The following is a 20,100-nucleotide window of genomic DNA, read 5'->3' as shown; positions in this document are numbered from 1 at the left end:
ACAACAGTTTTGTTAAATCCACATTTCATTGTAATGGTGATGATACTTACCTGACAGAATAAATAATGGAAAATTTTAATATCGATCAAGATGTTCATAGAGTTTCTATTCCTTATATTTAAGCTGGTTGGAAAGGATAAGCAAACTTCCATACTCTGAAAACTTAGAAGTCTCCTTTAGCCCTGATTTGAACCTTCAAAAATTACATTCTTTTCTGTGTTGTCCTCATGATAAGTTTTGTTCTGTACTGGAGTTTACTGTGCTGTCTCATTTTGTACTCATACGAAAGTCATTGTTTGCTCAGTGTGTTATCTCTATCTGGCACAGAGTTCAGCAGAGAAAAATTAAAGTCCTTAACCAAAGCTTTCTTAATGGAAAGACTTTACAAAGTGAGCTATTAAAACTCAGCTCCAGAAACCAAACTGAAATTGGAACGATCGTGTTGGGTTTTTTTCCCACTTTTGGTAAGAGATTCTGTTAAACATCTAATATCACTCTTACTTATTATTATTTTTTTGTGTAATATATATTATTATTATATATTTATGACTTGTTGAACTCTTAAGGCAGGTTATATCTAACTTACTACTTGTAATGTCATGCACTCGCATCGTGTGTTAACTTAATTTACTGTTAACTTAAAATTTAAACATTCTCTTCTATTCTATTCTGTTTCATTTATTTAAACTTATTGTAATCTATCTTTGTATAGAAGATAACTGCAATACTAGGTAAAAAAGTTTGTCACTAATAAAAATTTTGAAAGTTTTATTTGCTTTAATTATGCCTTATTATACTTAAAAAATTTCTTTTTTTTATGTGACTGCCATCTATGAAGGGCTGTAAACCTATAGTACATTAGTATAATGAATGGGCTAAGGAATTTTTTGTATATATTTACTAATTTATTTTTGCATGATCTGGGATCCCTACTTTAGTGACCAAACATGGAACTTTTTCAAATTACTTTAGGCAGTGGCGTAGTAGCTAGGGGGGGGGGGGGTGCAGAGGAGGTGGGGAGAGCGGTCCTCCCTGGGCGACACTTTTCACGTGAGACACAATTTTATTTTTCAATGATTCTTCTATTTATTTTAACTTAGTAATTTTATTACTTAATTAATATTTAGTTTTCAACAACTATACTTACAACTAAAATAAACATAAACATAGTGTTTTAATTTCTTTCCCTATGTCATTTTGACTTTTTGTAATATTTTTGGTGTGTATTGAGAGGGGTGGCAAACTCAGGGACTACCCCCAGGCAGCAAAAGCTCTAGCTACGCCACTGACTTTAAGCCTATAATAAGAGGGATGATAGTCAGTCTCACACACTGTGTGATGAAATTCATCTCCCACCTAAAGGCATTCACAAACATCCATGCCCATAGCAGGATTTGAATCCACATCCTGTTGGTTGAAGAGCGGGTATCTATCCATTCAGTCAACCATGTTGGCTTCTTAATTAAATGTTATGTTCTGTAATTCTCCAGGTCTTTCCAACCAAAAGGTTGGAAAGACTTTACAGATACAAAGAAATTTTGTAAACTTTCAGTTGAAGGTGGATTAGAAGTCATATACAGAGGTTATATGATTTTTTAACCTCCAAGATAAAAAGAACACTTTGACAGACTTAGCAGAATATGATAATATAACTAATCATTGCTAATTCAAATTATGTAAATCTTGCCTATGAAAGGCTGTAATTCTGTGTACATTCAGTGTATCATGGATGGACCCAGGTTAGATATTCTGGTTCCTCTGCTCTAGAGATCAAATATGGTTTTTCAAGCTGCCTCAAGAGATTCTAGTAAACAGGGTAGAATCTTATTCCATGTGACAAAAATCACTTACCACCTAAGAAGAGTTAGCGATAAGAAAGCCAAGCTTATTTGGCTTTCTTATAGCTAACTAATATGTAAGAAAAGATGGATTACAAAGAAAAAAAAATCACAGGAACTTAAATAATAAATACACAAATTATTTATATTCAGTATATTACAAATACAATTCATAAATAATAATCATGGTAAATATAAAATGCCCTGCAAATTCAATAACAAAAAAAAACATTTAAAAACAATAAAATTTGAAAATAATATTTAATTATTAATATAATTTATCCATTTTATTTTAATTCTTTCTTTTAAGGTTACATGGTGATCAGCATTGGACACAAAAACACACATGTTGAACAGATTATATTATTAATTACTAATAAAATAAAACTTGACGTTTCGACCCCTGTATTGAGGTCATCATCGGAAGGATACAAGTGTATAAGGACCCAAGCTACATGCTCTAGCCTTGTATACCGGTAAACTAAATCTACGAAGTTAATTAATCCTTTTCCCCTAGCCTGACCTCTAGTGATTAAAAAAAAAAAAAATTATATATATATATATATATATAAATAAAGAAGGGGTGCTTAAGGGTCAAAGCTGTATAACTGAGAGGAGACCTCCACATAGCCTTTAAAGGAATGTGGAGAACTGACCAGGGCTTCTGACCTAATGTCCAATCCTCACCTTCTCGTGGTGCACCCTGTTGGGGATCTACTTGGATACTGAATGAACGAGGATGGGCTGGCAATTTGGGATTTAGCCGACCAAATTGTATTCCTATTGGTTAAACCAAAATACAAAATGATGATATAACATGACAAAATTTCATGCTGGCTGGAGTGTCACCGGGTTAAACAAGCCCTCCGTTGTTTTCGCCAGGGAACCAGGTCGAACAGCGAAAAGTCAGCTACTGGAACAAATCTGAAAACACACCCCAACTCAACATCACCAAAGTTAAAGATCGGTACTATCAACATGAGAAGCCTGAATGGCAAAGAAATGGAGCTAGCTGAGGAATTAGATAAGTACCAGATCGACATAATAGGGGTGACTGAAATAAAAAAGACAAAAACTGGTGAGATCTCTCTGAGCAATAAAAACAAAATGTTATATTCAGGCAATGACAATCAAGGAAAAGAAGGAGTAGCCATAGTATTCAACACAAAATACGAGGCTCATCTTCTTGAATGGCAGGCAGTGTCAAGTAGAGTAATGTGGGCAAATATGAGAATGGGGAACTGGACAATGAGACTTTGTGCCTATGGTCCCACAGAAGGATCTACTAAGGTAGAAGTCGAGGAATTTTTTGATGCTTTAGAAAAAGCAACTGACACAATGAAAAAGGAAAAGTTGGTCCTTGTTGGGGATCTAAATAGCAGAGTAGGAAATGATTGTGAGACATACAAAAATATTTTGTGAAAATTTGAAGAAAAGAGCAAAGCTAATAATAATGGTAAATAACTGTTGAATTTCTGCTCAGGACATGGACTAGTTATTACTAACACCATGTTCCAACATAAAAATGTGCACAAATTCACATGGAGAGAAGAGGCAAGGAATAAGAAAAGTCTCATTGACTATGTTATTGTTGATAGTGATCTTTTCTCCCTGGTGCAGGACACCAGAGTGTACAGTGGATTTGAAATTGGAAGTGATCACTATTTAGTCTTGAGCAGGATAAAATTGAATTTCATATTGAAAAGAATAACATGTAAGAAAGTTTTAAGCGAATAAAAGTTGAGCAGCTCTCAGATGTGAACTGTAGACTAACATACACAAAGATTATTGAAGAAAAAAATGAAAGAGTTTGAGAACAGGAATCAAACCTTGGAGATTGAGTGGCAAGCCTTGATGAGAGCCCTGATTGATTCAGCTAGAGAGGCATGTGGTGAAGTTGTCTGCAAGGATAAAAAATCAGAACTCCCTGGTGGACACAGGAAGTTAAAGAGGCAGTGAAAGAAAAGAAGAAAGCATATCAAAAAATCCTGGCAAATTAGTCAGCTTGTGCTTTTAGAGAATACAGAGACAAATGCAGGAATGCTAAACATGGTTTAAAACTAGCTAAACAAAAGTCATGGGAAGACTTTGGCAAGAATATAGAAAATAAATATCAAGAAGGCGGCAAAATATTCTGGAGGTTGTTGAAGAAACTTAGAAATGGAGGAAAGAGTGCTGTAAAAGGATGATAAGAGATGATAAAGGTGACATGAAAACCGAAGAAAATGATATCTTTGAAGTATGGAGTAATTACTTTGAAAAACTGCTAAATGAAACAAGCATGATGACAGCACAGTGGTAAAAAACACTGACCACGCATGCAGTCAGGAATACATATCCATACTTGAAGTAGAAAATGGTGACTAGAAATGCTGAAGTGTGGTGGTATTAAAGTCTTACAGTGGCTGAACTGAATAGTAGTTCATAAAGCCTGGACAGAGGGACGAATTCCCGATGATTGGAGTAGAGCTCTCATAGTACCCATGTATAAAAAGGGAAATAAAACTGAATGTGAGAATTACAGAGGTATTTCCCTACTAAGTGTTCCTGGCAAGATCTATGCACGTATACTTGAGAAATGGTTGAGAAGAATTGTGGAAGAAAAGCTGGGTCAAGAACAAACTGGATTCAAGCCAAATAGAGGCTGTCAGAATTGGATCTTCACTTTACAACAAATAGTCGAGAAAGCATGGGAATATAATAAAGATCTGTATTTAAGTTTTGTCGATCTGGAAAAGGCATACTACATGGTGCCAAGAGAGAAGCTATCCAAAACACTGCAGTTATATGGTGTCAATGGGGCATTATATCAAGCAATACGTAGTCTTTATCTGAGTTGTAAGTCAGCAGTTAGAATTGAAGGAAGTACAGGAAGATGGTTTAATGTTAAATCTGGTGTGAGACAAGGATGTACATTATCCCCTCTGTTATTCATTATCTATATGGATCACATTATGAAGGAAAGTGGTATTAAACATGATATCAAAATTGGAGATGTTAATGTCAGCTCTTTGCTTTATGCTGATGATGTTATATTTCTAAATAAATCCGCTACATGTCTGCAAGATTCTCTGACTAAATTGAATAACTGTTATAATAGATATGGTATGAAGGTCAGCAAGAAAAAGACAAAGACAAAAAAAATAGGCAGAATCATTGAAAATGTCAACTGTGTTGTGAAAGAAGAACCTGTGGAACAAGTAAAACATTTCAGCTACTTAGGCACGATTTTTAGTGAAGATCGTAAATTCAATCTAGAAATAGACAACAGAATCAGCAAAGCTGGTATGTTGGGAAGTCAATTGAATAAATTCATATGGAATAAGAGAGAAATTAGTCGGAACAGTAAATTAGCTGTATACAAGACAGTGTTCAAACCAGTTTTAACTTATGGATCTGAGACCTGGGTCAGAAGTTAAACACTTGACCAAAGACTAGAGACCGCAGATATGAGAGTACTGAGAAAGATTAGAGGCGTGAACAGATGGCGTCAATGGCAATATCATATTAAAAACAAGGATATTAGGATAGAACTTGACATTGTCAGCATCCAGGAATGCTTTAGCAGAGCTAATCTCAGGTGGTATGGTCACTTAAACAGAATGGGTGAAAAAAGATTAGCAAAATAAGTGTTCTCTGCCAGGTTGGCAGCAAAACGACCCAGAGGAAGACCAAGATATAGGTGGATTGATACGGTACAAAATGCCTTAGACGATAGAAATATAAGATCTGATATATGAGAGTCCTGAGAAAGATTAGAGGTGTGAACAGATGGCATCAATGGCAATATCATATTAAAAACAAGGATATTAGGAAAGAACTTGACATTTTCAGCATCCAGGAATTTGTTAACAGAGCTAATCTCAGGTGGTATGGTGACTTTAACAGAATGGGTGAAGAAAGATTAGCAAAACAAGTGTTCTCTGCCAGGTTGGTAGCAAAACGACCCAGAGGAAGACCAAGATATAGGTGGATTGATACGGTACAAAATGCCTTAGACGATAGAAAATTGTAGATAGGAAGTTAGTAATGATGTAATTTTTTTCATGTAGTACTATCATATCCTGTACATCCCTTGAGTGTACATGGCAGGAATTTGATGATGATGATAAATAAATAAATAAATACAACTTCAATAAACCACTAAAGTCCTCATATATTAATATTTTTCTGGATTTATACAGTTCTGATTGTTATAATATGATTTCTTTCAGTTGCTGTTGAATGTTACAAACACTTCACTAGGTTGTCTTCTTGTAGTGGGAATTTTCTATGGCTAGTTTATGTTGCTATACAGGTTGTAGATGGGTCCTCCACATTCTTGAAATGGTTAGGCCATCATTATTGTTGAGACTTGGATTGTGCATTTTGAGCATTTCGCATGACTGTTTAAATTTTCTTTCAAACGTGGTTTTGGTGCAGTGTAGGGACTCAGTATTTTTCAAATCAATTATGTGGTATGTTTGGAGTGCGTGGTCAGAAAGGCCGGTTTTTCCAAAATGGAGATAATTAATTTGTCGTTTGTGTTCGTCTTGTCTGATTGGATTAGTTCGCTCTGTTTCCCCTATAGTATGGTATGTTACGTGTGCATTGTATTTTGTATACCCTTGGGTGGGCTAAGTGTGGAAGGGGGATCTTTAGAAGAACTGAGTAGGTGTCTTAACTTATTTGGGTGTTTAAAGGTGGTTTTAATGTTGTATTTGGGTAGTGTTCTGTCTATTTTTTTCAGAAATGCTCTAACATAAGAAATGGCAATAGCATTCCTGAAATCTTTTTGTTCTTACTGGTATCTTTATAGAGGACCTTGTGAATAGTTTTTTTACTGTATACATTTTTTATAAATGTTTTGTTGATGATTTTGTATTCCTAGTTTAGAGCTTGTTCATTAGAACAAATGGTTAGAGCTCTGTGTTTAAGGGTGCTTATGACACCTAGTTTTGTGTCGGGTGGCGGTAAGAATTTTTGTGTATGTATTGGCCTGTGTGTGTAGGTTTGCGGTAAACTGAGAAGGAGAGAGACAGCCAGAGGGAAGACGTGTGACAAGTGTATCTAGGAAAGGAAGAGAGTTGTTTTTTTTTTTCATTTCAATGGTGAATTGGATATGTTTGTGTTGTTTGTTTAGGTGGCTAAGGAATGTATTTAGAGTTTCGTGGCCGTGGGGCCAAATGGCGAAAATATCGTCGACGTATCTGAGCCAAATTTTGGGCTTTAGACATGCTGTCGCTAGAGCATGTTGTTCAAAGTCTTCCATATAAAAGTTAGCTATTGGGGGGGGGGGGTGAGCTCATGGATGTACCTTCTTTTTGAAGAACTGAGTTCTTCAAAAAGAAGGTACAGCCATGGGGAAATATGTTCTGTAAATATGATGTGGAAATATGTTCTATAGAAGCAAGATAGTGTCATTGATTGGGGGACATTGGTGAAAAGGGAAGTTATGTCAAAGCTGACTAATAAATCTTGGTCGTTGAGTGTAATGTTTTTAATTTTATTAATGAAATGTTATGTATTTTTTATGTAGGAAGGGGACTGATCTACCAATTCCTTGAGTGTGGCCGCTAATTTTTTGGCTAAGTGATAATTTGGGCTGTCAATTCCTTCAACAATCGGCCATAGTGGTATGCCTGGTTTGTGTATTTTTTGCAGGCCATAAATTCTGGGTGCATGGGCATAATGATTAATTTTTTTGTTGTTTCTTCGGGCCATGTGTGGACGGATTTGATTAATTCAGTTGTTTTCTTTTTGTTACGTTTTGTGGGGTTGTATTTTGCCATTTCGTAGGTGTTGTGGTCCGATATCAAATGGTTAATTTTTTCAATGTAATTAGTACAGTCTAAAAGGACAGTGGCATTGCCTTTATCTACTTTCATGATTATAATGTCTTGGTTATTTTTTAAGGATTTAAGGGCTAGATTTTCGGTTTTGTTTAAGTGAGTGCTTAGTTTTTGGTTTGAATTTAGTATATACGATGTTTCCATTCGTATTTTATCAGCCAAATTGGTGGGGAGGGATCTTAAACCTCTCTCAATGTGATAAATGATATCAAGTTTGTTCACTGACCTCCGAGCAATGGCATAGTTCAAACCTTTCTTTAGCAGTGAAAGTTCACCTTGGGTGAGATTGTGGTTTGATTGGTTGATAACTAAGCTGTGGTCCGATGGTGGTTGGTTGCTCCTAACTTCATTTGTGGGCAATTGGCTGCTCCTTATGATGTTGGTTTGTGATTGGCTGTTCCTTTCGTTATGGCATCTTGATGGTCTTGTGCTTTTCTGTTGGTGTAGGGCTTGAAATTTCTTTACTAATTTTTCTTTGTTTTTCAGTAATAAGTGCTTGGCTGGGTCATCTGTGATCGTGTCTAAAATCTCCCAAATTTCTGGAATAACGTAGTCAGATAGCTCTAATTTAAGTTGTAGAACTTTGGCTTGGGTGATTGCTAGGTTTTTATGTGCCTCGTGGATTTGTTCTTGTAACAAGGCTTTTTCCAACCGGGCATAAATATGGAGCGCTTTGGCTGATTTAAACTTCTTAGTTTAATGCAGTTAGGTATTACGTTGCTGTCTCTACATTGTTTCAAAAAGGCTAGGCGATTCGTTAACAAGGAAACATGTATCTTTAGCTTACCGTAGAGGCTGCACTGCTTGTGGGTCACATCTCCATGGATTATGATGATTCTTTCTTTTAAGGTTACACGGTGATCAGCATTCATATTTATAAATTTAGGGACACAAAAACACACGTGTTGAACAGATTATTTTATTAATTACTAATAAGATAAAACTTGACGTTTCGACCCTTGTATCGAGGTCGTCATCGGAAGGATACAAGTGTATAAGGAACCAAGCTACATGCTCTAGCCCTGTATACCGGTAAACTAAATCTATGTAGTTAATTAATCCTTTTCCCTAAACCAGCCATAGAAAAATCCCACTACAAGAAGACAGAAAGTGAAGTGTTTGTAACATTCAACAGCAACTGAAAGAAATCGTATTATAACAATCAGAACTGTACAAATCCAGAAGAATATTAATACATGAGGACTTTAGCAGTTTATTGTAGTTGTATTTATTTATTTATTTATTTATATATATATATATATATATATATATATAATTTTTATTTATTTATTTTTTTTTATCACTAGAGGTCAGGCTAGGGAAGGGAAAAGGATTAACTACGTAGATTTAGTTTACCGGTATACAGGGCTAGACCATGTAGCTTGGTTCCTTATACACTTGTATCCTTCCGATGATGACCTCAATACAGGGGTCGAAACGTCAAGTTTTATTTTATTAGTAATTAATAAAATAATCTGTTCAACATGTGTGTTTTTGTGTCCCTAAATTTATAAATATGAACATTTTATTTTAAATTACATACAGATTTAATTTTCTTATATCCTAGTTAAAGAGCCTCAATAGCTAGTTGGTAATAAGATACCTTTGGTTGAAAAGGCCAGAGTTCAAATTATGTCTAGGGTGTAGAGAACCTCTATAAAGTATTTTCACATGGAGGTGGATTAGTGTAATTGCAGGATTTTTCTCCTCAAGAAACTGCATGAAAGATTCCACAAAACAGACAAAATGACCTGAGAAAATGTACTTAGTTGACACATAGAACATTATTTTAGTTTATGTGCAATCAAGCAACTTAGCCACGATAGGTCATTGAACTTAACACATTACAAGAAAGATGGCTTATTCTAGTTATTATTAAAGATAATTAAATATATATAAATCAAAATGAATAAATCCTAATTGGGTTTGGGGTATGAAAAGGAGATGAGGTGAAGAGTTAGGGAAAAAAATACAATTTGTGAATGTGTGGGTTAAATTTGAAGGAGAACTGGAACATTATAGGCAAGGTGTATTTTATTTGAATGGATTTGGTGTCAATTATCCAGAGGTTGTTAGGAGATAATGAAAGGGTGAAAGGTAAACGAGAATAAGAGGGGATATGAAAAAAAACAAAGTTTGAAATAGGTGAAATGATAGATGTAGTGGAAGGACACAGAGAGAAAATTGGTAAGACTAGTGGGAGAAGTGAGAAAAGAGACTGAGAGAATTGATATTCAAAAGATAGACAGATAAATAGGGGCAGAGGAGGAAAGAGAGAGAAGATAACAGCATCTTCTTTCACTATGCATTATTCCCGCTTCCTATGCAGGGTACGCATGTTACTTAGATGCAACTACTTGTCAGTACCACTCCCATCCAACTGTTGCCTAGTCTGCCGCTGGGGGGGGGGAATATGTTTTTGGTTATAGAAGCGTATGTTTACGGGGCCGGTTTGCCTGCTTGTGGAATGAAAAACGCCAGATAAACTGGTGGAAAAAACCCTACTGCCCGCGCCCAAGACCGGCTAACTTGGCTATGCCTGAGGAAGTTCCTCACGTCTTCGACAGGAATCGAACCTGAGACACTCCCACCCCAGGCATATGGTTGTGAAGCCACTAGGCTAACCACACGGACTAGAGAAGATAACAGCATAAGAAGCATTAATAGCAAGATAGTGAATGTGTGTAATGATAATCATTGTGAATAGGGGATGACCTGCTATATTATATGTGAGAATTGATTAGTTCTCTAAAGAACAGGGTTGTAACAAAAGGGAGGGTTTGAGGTCTGGTGTAGAAGAGTCAGACCTGAGAGGTGAAATAGGTTTTAATGATTTTACAGATACAAAAATGAAGTATTGTGCTTGTTTATAAATATCATGAATATGTCAGGAAGTTTGAGAAGATGTCATCACATGTCACGAGTGACCAAAACAGATTTACAGAGAATCTATACTTTGCAATGAACAGCATGGGATTACTAAGGGAAGGTCATGTTGAGCAACTTGTTCACATTTTTAATAATGTTACCATTGAGTAGACAAGTGGGAATGGATATGCCATGATGCTTTTGGACTTTGCTAAGGCTTTTGACACAGGATATAGCATGGGAGACTTGCATAAATCAAAGAATATGAGATTGGATTATAAAATATTAGTGTGAATAAGAGGATGGCTGACTGACAGATATGGGCAGAGCTCGACAAATATGCTCGCCCACTCACTCATGGCAAGTTAATGATGCTAACTAGAAAGTAGCTGCACACTTTTTTTATTTAATAAAAAAAAAAAAGCTTCTCCAGCCACACTACAGCACTATTAATCATTTTGTTTTATTGGGACATATATTAAATAAAAGGGAGGGATCTTGGATGAGTAAATGTTTTTCCCAGCGAGTAGGGGTTTACATAATTTGTTGAGTCCTGTATATGGGAGATGTGAGTCTGCAGGATTTAAGGTGGCCAGTGGTATACCACAAGGTTCAGTCTTGACATTAATGATATTGTGAAGGATTTGACAGATGACATACAGTGCCATTTGCTGATGATGGAAAGATAGACCAGTTAATCAGGAATACTGCTGATATGCAGTACTTGCAGAATGATTTGAATAGGTTGGAATTGTGGACATGTGAAAATGTCTGATAATTCAGTGCCAGTAAATGTAAAGTTATGCACTTTGGTGTAATGAGATATCCAGTGGCGTATTGGAGATTATGCTAGAAAAAACTAAGCAGGCTGCCAAGATTGGAGTTTTAATAGATCGGAAGTTGAATGGCCATGTAGCAAAAGATTGCAAATGCAATTCAGAGGATAATTGCAATGCTGAAATGGACTTTGACATGTAAGGATAAGAAAGTAATTTTTACGAGGCCTTGATACAATCTCACTTGGATTATTGTGCACACGCCTGGTCTCTGGGTTTTCATGGTGATGCATATACAATAGAGAGAGAGAGAGAGAGAGAGAGAGAGTGCAAAGGATCCTGATGATATCAGAATTGTGAAACAGGCGTAGGAGAGGGGATATGATAGCAACCTTTAAGTTATTAAAGGGATACTATAAGATTGACAGAGAAGAAATTTTTCAATACATGGGGAGTAGGGGGAAAAGGGGGTCACACTTGGAAGCTGTCTAAGAGTGTGCAGACTAGGTTCTTTTCTTGGAGAGTGGTGAATGATTGGAATAGGTTGCCAGAGGTGGTTGTGAGTGCTCCAACAGTTATTTGGTTTAAGGAGATGTATGATAGGTATTATGTTAATGAATAGAGTGAGTCTCCTACAATGAGTCTTTTGACTTAATGGAGTGCCCATATAAATAATAATAATAATAATCATTAGTTTACAAATTAAATAACAGTGGTTCAAGCACAGAACCTGTGGAACATCTCTGTCACTTCTTTCTCCTTGATTCTACTCCTCCATATAGTATTCTTTGATGTTTATCTGACATTCTTATCCATGTCATCACCTTTATATCCACCCTCATTTGCTCTAATTTCTTTAATAGATTTCTAGGCAGTGTCATTGTCAAATACCTATGCAAAGTCCAGCAGTATATATTACACAAATGGAACAGAATTCAGTGTGTTGAAGCTAGGGATTTGGGGATGATGGGAGACAGAGATTTGAAATTCAGGGACATTTTATGGAAGTGTAAAAAACAACTTAACAGATCACTTTGATTGTTGAAAAGATATGCTGACCAGTAGGGATAAGAAAGTTATTGTCCTTTATAAGATCTTGACACAATCACATTTAGACCACTGTGATCAGATTTGGTCACTTGGGTTTTGTTAGAATAAGGAAATATGGAGAGAATTAAGAAATTATGACCAAAGTATTGTCAGACCTGTTCCTCTGCGAGGAAGTCAAGATTTATGTGTTACAAACTGGTTGACAGGCAGAAAAGAGGAATATGATAAAAAATTGTTTTCAACAAAAGTTTTCTTTGGTATGGTTCAAGATTAATCTGGTTGTGTAATATATACAAAACAATCCCTTATGGCCTACAGTGATAATAACTGTTATTCTCCAGGTAAAGAGGTAGCTCTTTTGCTGGTGTGTTTTCTTAATCCAATGTGTTAGTCCTTAATACAATAATTGAAAAAAAAAAAAAAAAAAAAAAGAAAGAAAGAAAAGAAAAAGTGGAAATATCAGTACATACACGACATAACAGTTACTATAGGTGAGCTCTCAATGCTAAAAAATAAATAAAATAAAAAAATTAAATATAAAATATATCATTTTTATATTTAGCATCCTAAACATGATAAATTAAAAACGGACTTTGACAATAAACATTACATCAACAATAAACTCAATTTAATTTATTATATTAAATTGAGTTTATTGTTGATATATTTGATAGTTACTGGTTATCTGCTAAAGTTGTTTGTTTTTAATATTATACTTATCTAAATGCTTTTTGTCATTTAACAAGAGCTACATCTACTAGAACAGGCATAATGAAGTGATAGTTTTAAATATTGCCAAATTCTCTAGAGTGAGTAATGTGGAAACATAAGAAGTTCAGTGCAAATGATAACGCAAATGAAACCACTCTTGGTTTTCATATGAATTATCTTTTATTTTATTTGATCATTTGGTGTTGTTTGGGATTATGCTGAGGTAGCAGAGGTCATGAAGTGAGTCTAATGTTTCTGTTGTTTTTTATTATTCTAATAAGTAAGTAGTTCAAGTACATAATGAGCAATACATAATGAACATATAAACAAACTAGTTTTGTCTTGTGTGTGTATTTGTGGGAGAGGGAGGAAGATGAGGTCTGTCATTTATGTATGAGACTGATGCCAACTCTCCTTCCATTGAATTGCTCTTAAAACTATTCATCATATTTGAACTGTATCTATGTAGTTGAAATCCACATCTTTCCAATCATTTGGAAAGATGTGTGCTTGCGTGCACAAGAGAGAGAGAGAGAGAGAGTCTGGCCACCTGAAAAACTGTTCTGAGGTCACCAGTCCAGTAATCAACAATAATTTAGGAATTTAGTTTATTAGCTGAGTTCATGAAAAAAACAGTAATTAACAAATTTAATCTTATTGGAGATTTAATTTATTAATGCATTCAAATATCTAGGCTACCACTTTTCTTATGCAACATAAAATAACCAGTTTAAAAAAATAGCAAAAACTATTAATCAGCTATTCAATCCAGATGTAATAAGCAAGAAAACAAGAATAAGAATCCATAACTCAATAGCAAGACCTAACATATGGTTCAGAAGCCTGGACCATAACTCAAGCAGGTAGAAAAAGACTGATAAGCTTTGAAATGAGATTCATGCACAAAACAGCTGGATATAATAGAAATAGCGATATTTTAAAAGAACTTGAGGTGATATCTGTTTTAGACTATATCAATCTTTATAGAGAGAGAGAGAGAGAGATGGAGAGAACATATAGAAAGAATGAGTGAAGGAAGAGTCTCCAGAGTGAGATACAGAGATATCGACCTCAAGGGAGAAGGAATATAGGACAGCCTTTGAAAAAATGGGACAAGACCATAATAGCCCACTAGGCCTATTATGGTCTCGTCCCATCATAACAGAATATAGGATAACAAACTTTTAATAAGACTTATGATATTGTAGTGCAAACAGCAGACACAGTAGAAATATAAAATAGTTTTATTCATAATAGAAATCAACAAATATTTTGGATTGAAAATAACAGTCCGTCATTATTGTTAATATAGCATGAATGATTGCAATGATTCAAACAAGATGGAGTATAACAGTCATTAACTTCAAGGCTTCATGCTGGAAAGACTATATAATTTTTCTAATTTACAGAAAGGTTAAAATTAATATACTCTAAAAATATGCTTGTATTAAATATGCAAACTAAATATGGTTATTTTTTAAAATTAGTTAAAGAAAATTAACATTTTTATAATCTGAACATTTTTATTCTCATAAACATGCGGTGCAAAATGAAATCACTGTAATTTTTTTTTAGGTATGATTTAGCCCATCTATTGTTCAGGATGAAGAAGTACAAAGATGCAGAAAGTGTTATTAACACTGCCATGGAAACTGAGCGTCAAGGTAAATCAAAATAATTGTACTTTCATGAATGTATAATCAACTGGGAATTTTAAGAGAGATTGACGATAATGTCATTGCTCCTAGCACTTTATAATAGCAGCATGTATGTATGAAAATTGATTAAAATTTTATTAAACTGCAGGGAGTGATCTCACATGGTTGCAGTGGGAAGCAAAATTTCTTTCATTATTATCTCAAGTCTATACAAAAACACAGTACGAAGAAAAAGCTATCTCCACTCTGCAACGGGCATGGGATGTACAAACAAGGCAAGTGACAAAATAGTATCTGAAAGTTAGAATTTTGATTTGTCTGTTGTGCACCTTTATAAAATATATGGTTAAAATATATAATGATGAATATACATCTCTTCTGTTCTTTGATAATCCCATTTTTTATATAAAAATACACAAATATAATTCCATGAGTATTTAACTGAGTATTTATTTATTAGTTGTTGTTGTTTTTTTTTATAACAACTCTACTTATATTGCCATCTAAATTTATATTTATATCCATTTATGTTGCCTGGTGGGAGCTGGTGATTAAGATAAAAGAAGGAGCATTGGCATGCTTCTTGAGCAGCTGAAAGTTGTAATCTCATTTTTCTCTTTCATTCCTTCTAAACTGGTTCAGCAGGTTTGAAATTGAACTGTGACTGGATATTAACCAGCAGTTGCATGTGAAGGAATGAGGGTTAGCCAGTTTGGCAGAGCAATGTTCATGAAAATATTCATAAAGAAGGTATAAGGAAGAAACAGAATATCAGAGAAAGCGATTGGGGGTGATCATGAGAGAGGAGAGAGTCATCCATTAACTGGATTGTCCATTTCAGGATAACACTCACCATTTTTAAAGATATTTTTGGTGCCCCACCCCAAATATGAGAACAGTATCTTAAACTTGGTTGGATTTGGGATATGTATGGTGCTAACAGCTGCACTGGCGGGAAGTGATGCATAAGCAGAAAAGGACATCAAGGTTTTTTGGAGACTAAGACTAGGAACGTAGTGTTTGTGCAGAAAATGCTGGAGTCATATAACAGCCCAAGAAGAGAAATTTGATCCTATCAACAGAACATCATTGCCGAATGCTATGCTTTGAAATTTTATTATGTTATGCTTTGATTAATTTTAACATGTTGAATTTGACCATGTGCTTAAAATTTCTCTGTTGCCTACAGATTTTTAGGAATCAGAATTACCTGCTGAAAGCGAATGAGTTTAAGTAGAGGTATGATGGGATTTGTGTGTATAATAGTTAGTTTGGGTCTCACATGACGAGTCTCCAGACTCCATGGAGATACCATATAATAATAATAATATACTAATTGCATTTCATATGGACATATAGCATATTTATATGCAGATCTACTTCAGTTTGAAACATTGTTTCAGTTCCTGTTGGCATGAGTGGTTTTTTTGATGAAGAACAAAAATCAGCAAGCATACTGGAAGTTCATTTGCCAGAGTACTATTCTATACAACAATATATATCATGTTCATTACTAACAGCATCTGAAGGAATTGCAGAAATAGATCCATCCTACTGCATTGCATTTATGCAGCATGTTTGTAATTTGATAGACAACTTGAGAGGTCATTGAAAATCACTCTTTGTTAATATTTGCAGTCCTTATTCTTAAGAACTGAATCTGGATCCAGTTCACAAGAACTTGATTCTGCATTTTCAAATTCATCAGCAGTTTTGTCTTTATCCACAGTCAGGTGCTTTAGGAACCATGTACTGTAAGAAGTACTTAACTCTTGGTTATGGCAAGTTTAGGTATTTTAATTCATGTTTGGACTTAAGTCAGAGATTTTTGTTAAATGCAACTGGCAGTCACTTGCAAGTCTCTGGGCTCCCTCTCTACCATTTGGATTACAAATACCATTGATGAATGTGTACTCTTTAATCATACTCTTAAATTTTGTTCATATCTACTGTAACATATGTGGTGAGCCCAAGTCCAGTTTAATTCTTCCACTTGACATCCAAAATATAACTTGAACTTTCTTGATCTGAGGAATGAATACTTTTTGCATATTTAATGTCATTTTACCACATAGAGCAAAATGAATTGTTCATAACTGAGATGTTGTTCAACTGTAATTTCAAGAAGCAATAAATGAGCATATACACCAAAGTGCACTCCACAGAGTGTCACTTTAAATACACAACACCAATTATGAGAAAACAAATAATAAATCACATGGGTGGAAATCCAGATGTGCTGTTTAGAGTGGTAGTCACATAATTGCTTATTCTTGCTTGTTATGCTTGTGCAATAATCATGGCATAATGAATGAAGGTATCTCATCAAAAAGTGACAACAGTACATACACATGTCACATGATGTTGTAAAAATAATCATAATTTAAAATTCCGAATATTTTTACAAATTGTTTATGTTAGTACATTTATTAGTTTTGGTTTCATAACACGCATTGTTGGCACTTGCGATGTGACCGTTATCGATCTTATTTTTGTCAAAGTGAAATGTAAAGCATTTAAAAAATTTATGTACTTACTGGATTTGGATAGTTGTATTACTTTCAGAAATTTTATTGTAGTTTAAAATATTAAGTGTTGTGTTTTATGAAGACATTCTCTTGTCGCTAACGGAGACAACGTGTCAGCCATTATACATAACTTCTTGCGTGCCACTTTCACGGAGTGCGCATGCTCGCTGAGGAGTTTGATGGGTGATTGACAGCTGACAGAGAGAGCGTTCAGTATCGTGGTAACAGAGAAAACAGGAGAGTGTTCAGGAAGAAAGGAGAACGCAGGCTGGCAGATATTTTGGTTCTGAGGAAATTAATTTTTTTTTATGTGAAAGCCGGAGGAAAATTAATAGTATATTCCGAAAAGGAATTGTAGAACTGTGAGTTTTTAAAGTGGGAAACTGTCAATAAGTATTGGTAAATAAAAGAAGATATTGCAATTGATGTTCTAAAGGAATGTTCGAGGAAATGCTGATTGGAAGATTAAGAGTTGATTCCGTAAAGGAAGTCGTAGACTTGTGAGTTTTTTTTTAAAGTGGAGGAGTTAAGACTGTCAAATAAGTATTGGTAAATAAAAGAAGATATTGCTATTGACGTTCTAAAGGAATGTTCGAGGAAACGCTGATTGGAAAATTTCATCTGTCTTAAGGATGCTGGATTTAACTGTTATTTCTACTGGAAAAGGAGACAGAATTGAGTCAGGAAGAATTAATGTGTGCTACATGAGAGTGATGAGAAAGGATCCTATGAAAAAAAAGAGAGTCTTATATCTTCGGAAAAAGGCCTTAACAGAAAAACTGGCTATGAACATTTTGTTATTGTGTAAACAAAGTATTTAGTCTAGTGGATGTGACGAAGTATATGTTAAACAAATCAGTAATAGTATGAGTTAGAAAATAGGTGATCTCTTAAGTGTAATTTATTTTAAAAGGCCTTGGATCCAATTAATTTTGTAGTTAGTATGTAATTTTGTTTGAAGTATATATATATATTGTTTTTGTTTTATTAAATGTCTAATTTTTGTATTTTGGTCTTGAGTCAGTGATTTTTTGGATTCTGAAAGAAATAGTAAAATCATTGCACCAATCGGAGTGAACCCTTGTGCACATATAAATACACTCGGAAATAGAAATAATTGTTATAGAGAAAATCTCATAAAACTGAGGATAAATTGAATAAAAATTTAATAATCTCTTTTCTAAACAATGTGATGACATAATCTTTACACACTGGCATGCTCTAATGAGTGTCAGCCTTGAACCAACTAATTGTCAGTTCAGGATTGACACTCATCATTTTCTTCAGCAAACTGTTGGTGTTGGAACACCAAATGTAATTTTATATATCATACCTTCCCTTAAATTCATTTACACTAGATGCACTCACTACCCGTAAGGGCAAATTATTCCACTCACTCACTGCTCTCTGGGAGAAAAACCTAGCTCTTACCCCTTTCTTGACTGTAAATAAATTTAACTTCCATGGATGCCCCTGTTCTCTCCCCACCTTATAGCCATATAACAAAAAATTTCATCAGTTGAAATGCTATAACACCCATTCAAAAGTTTATAGACCTCTGTCATATCACTCCCTCTTCCTCCTGTTAACCAGAGTCTGTAATCCACTTACTCGCAGTCTGTCCTCATAATCTAAATCTCATAATCCGGATATAATCTTTGTAACTCTTCTTTGCACCCTTTCCCAGCTTCTTTATCCCCCTTGCAACCCAGGAGACCAAATCTGCACACAGTAATCCAAGTGTGGTCTTATCAAAGCCTTATAAAGAGGCAAAATTACTTCCTTACATGTCAAGGTTCGATTCAACATAGCAATTTTCCTCTGAGTTGTATTTGCAACTTTTGCTATGTGACCTTTGAACTTTAAATTCTTATCCACCAATACACCAAGATCCCTTGCCTCTTCAGTTTCTTGTAGCATAACCCCGCTAATATAATATGCCACTGGAACTGTAATCATGCCAAAGTGCATAATTAGAGTCAGTTTACTCTTACTAACATTAAACTGGTAGCCATTTTCGTTTGCCCAGATTTCCAGTCTATTCAAATCATTTTGTAATTGCTGAATATCATTAGCATCCCTGATTGCCCTGCCTATCTCCGCATCATCAGCAAACAGTTGCAAATCTGATGATAAACCCTGCTTGGAGCAATAATGGCCCAAGGACTGAACCCTGAGGTACACCACTAGTTACTTAAATCTGGCAGATTCACACCCACTGTATATCACTTTTTGATATCTGTCTGTCAACCATCCTCTGATCCAAGTCAATAGATTATGTTCCAATCCCATATTCTCCAGTTTACACAACAGCCTATCATGTGGTATTCTATCAAATGTCTTAGAAAAATTCAACATTATCATAGTTATCCATTCCCTTTATCCAACTCAGCCGTAACATTGTTATAAAATATGAGCAAATTGTTAAAACATGACCTTCCTTTAGTAAACTCATGCTGTTCCCTGCAGAGTATAGAATGCTTGTCTATCCATTTCTGTATGTAAGTTCTTACCAACTTCTCTAAAATCTTCACTACTACATCAGAGATACTAATAGCCGGTAGGGTAGTTAGACACATCAGTTTTTGACCCACCCCTTGTGCGATGGAACTATCATACATTGCTTCTATTCCTGTGGTATCATTCCTGAGCTGAGACTCAAGTTATGCAAATGTGTGAGAGACCTAGCCAATTCAGTTGAACATTCCTTTAACAAATTTTTAGAGGTACCTGTGACATAGTATAATTATTAATAGAACACGTAAGACAGTAATAACTTTTAATTAATAAAGGTACAGATATTTCATACTAAAACTAATAGTACATCTTCAGTGTCACAC

The 20,100-nt window shown here is 34.9% G+C and overlaps 1 protein-coding gene across 2 annotated transcripts in view; it reads left to right on the top strand.

Annotated features, from left to right (window-relative positions):
• LOC150098870 (tetratricopeptide repeat protein 21B-like) overlaps nt 1-20,100 on the top strand; it is a 388,504-nt gene that overhangs the window by 188,070 nt on the left and 180,334 nt on the right. For both annotated transcript variants that reach the window (XM_090404953.1, XM_090404951.1), the window contains exons 22-23: nt 14,650-14,738; nt 14,881-15,007. In XM_090404953.1, coding sequence (XP_090261079.1) covers nt 14,650-14,738; nt 14,881-15,007 — 216 coding nt within the window. The remainder of the gene's footprint in view (nt 1-14,649; nt 14,739-14,880; nt 15,008-20,100) is intronic.

The sequence above is a fragment of the Typopeltis vanoorti genome, chromosome 15 (genome assembly GCF_054136105.1).
Source record: "Typopeltis vanoorti isolate ZY-2024b chromosome 15, IOZ_Tvanoo_1.0, whole genome shotgun sequence".
NCBI classification, from domain to species: Eukaryota; Metazoa; Arthropoda; class Arachnida; order Uropygi; family Thelyphonidae; genus Typopeltis; species Typopeltis vanoorti.
Note: the sequence above shows the minus strand (reverse complement) of the source record. Positions and strands in the feature narration are given on the sequence as shown.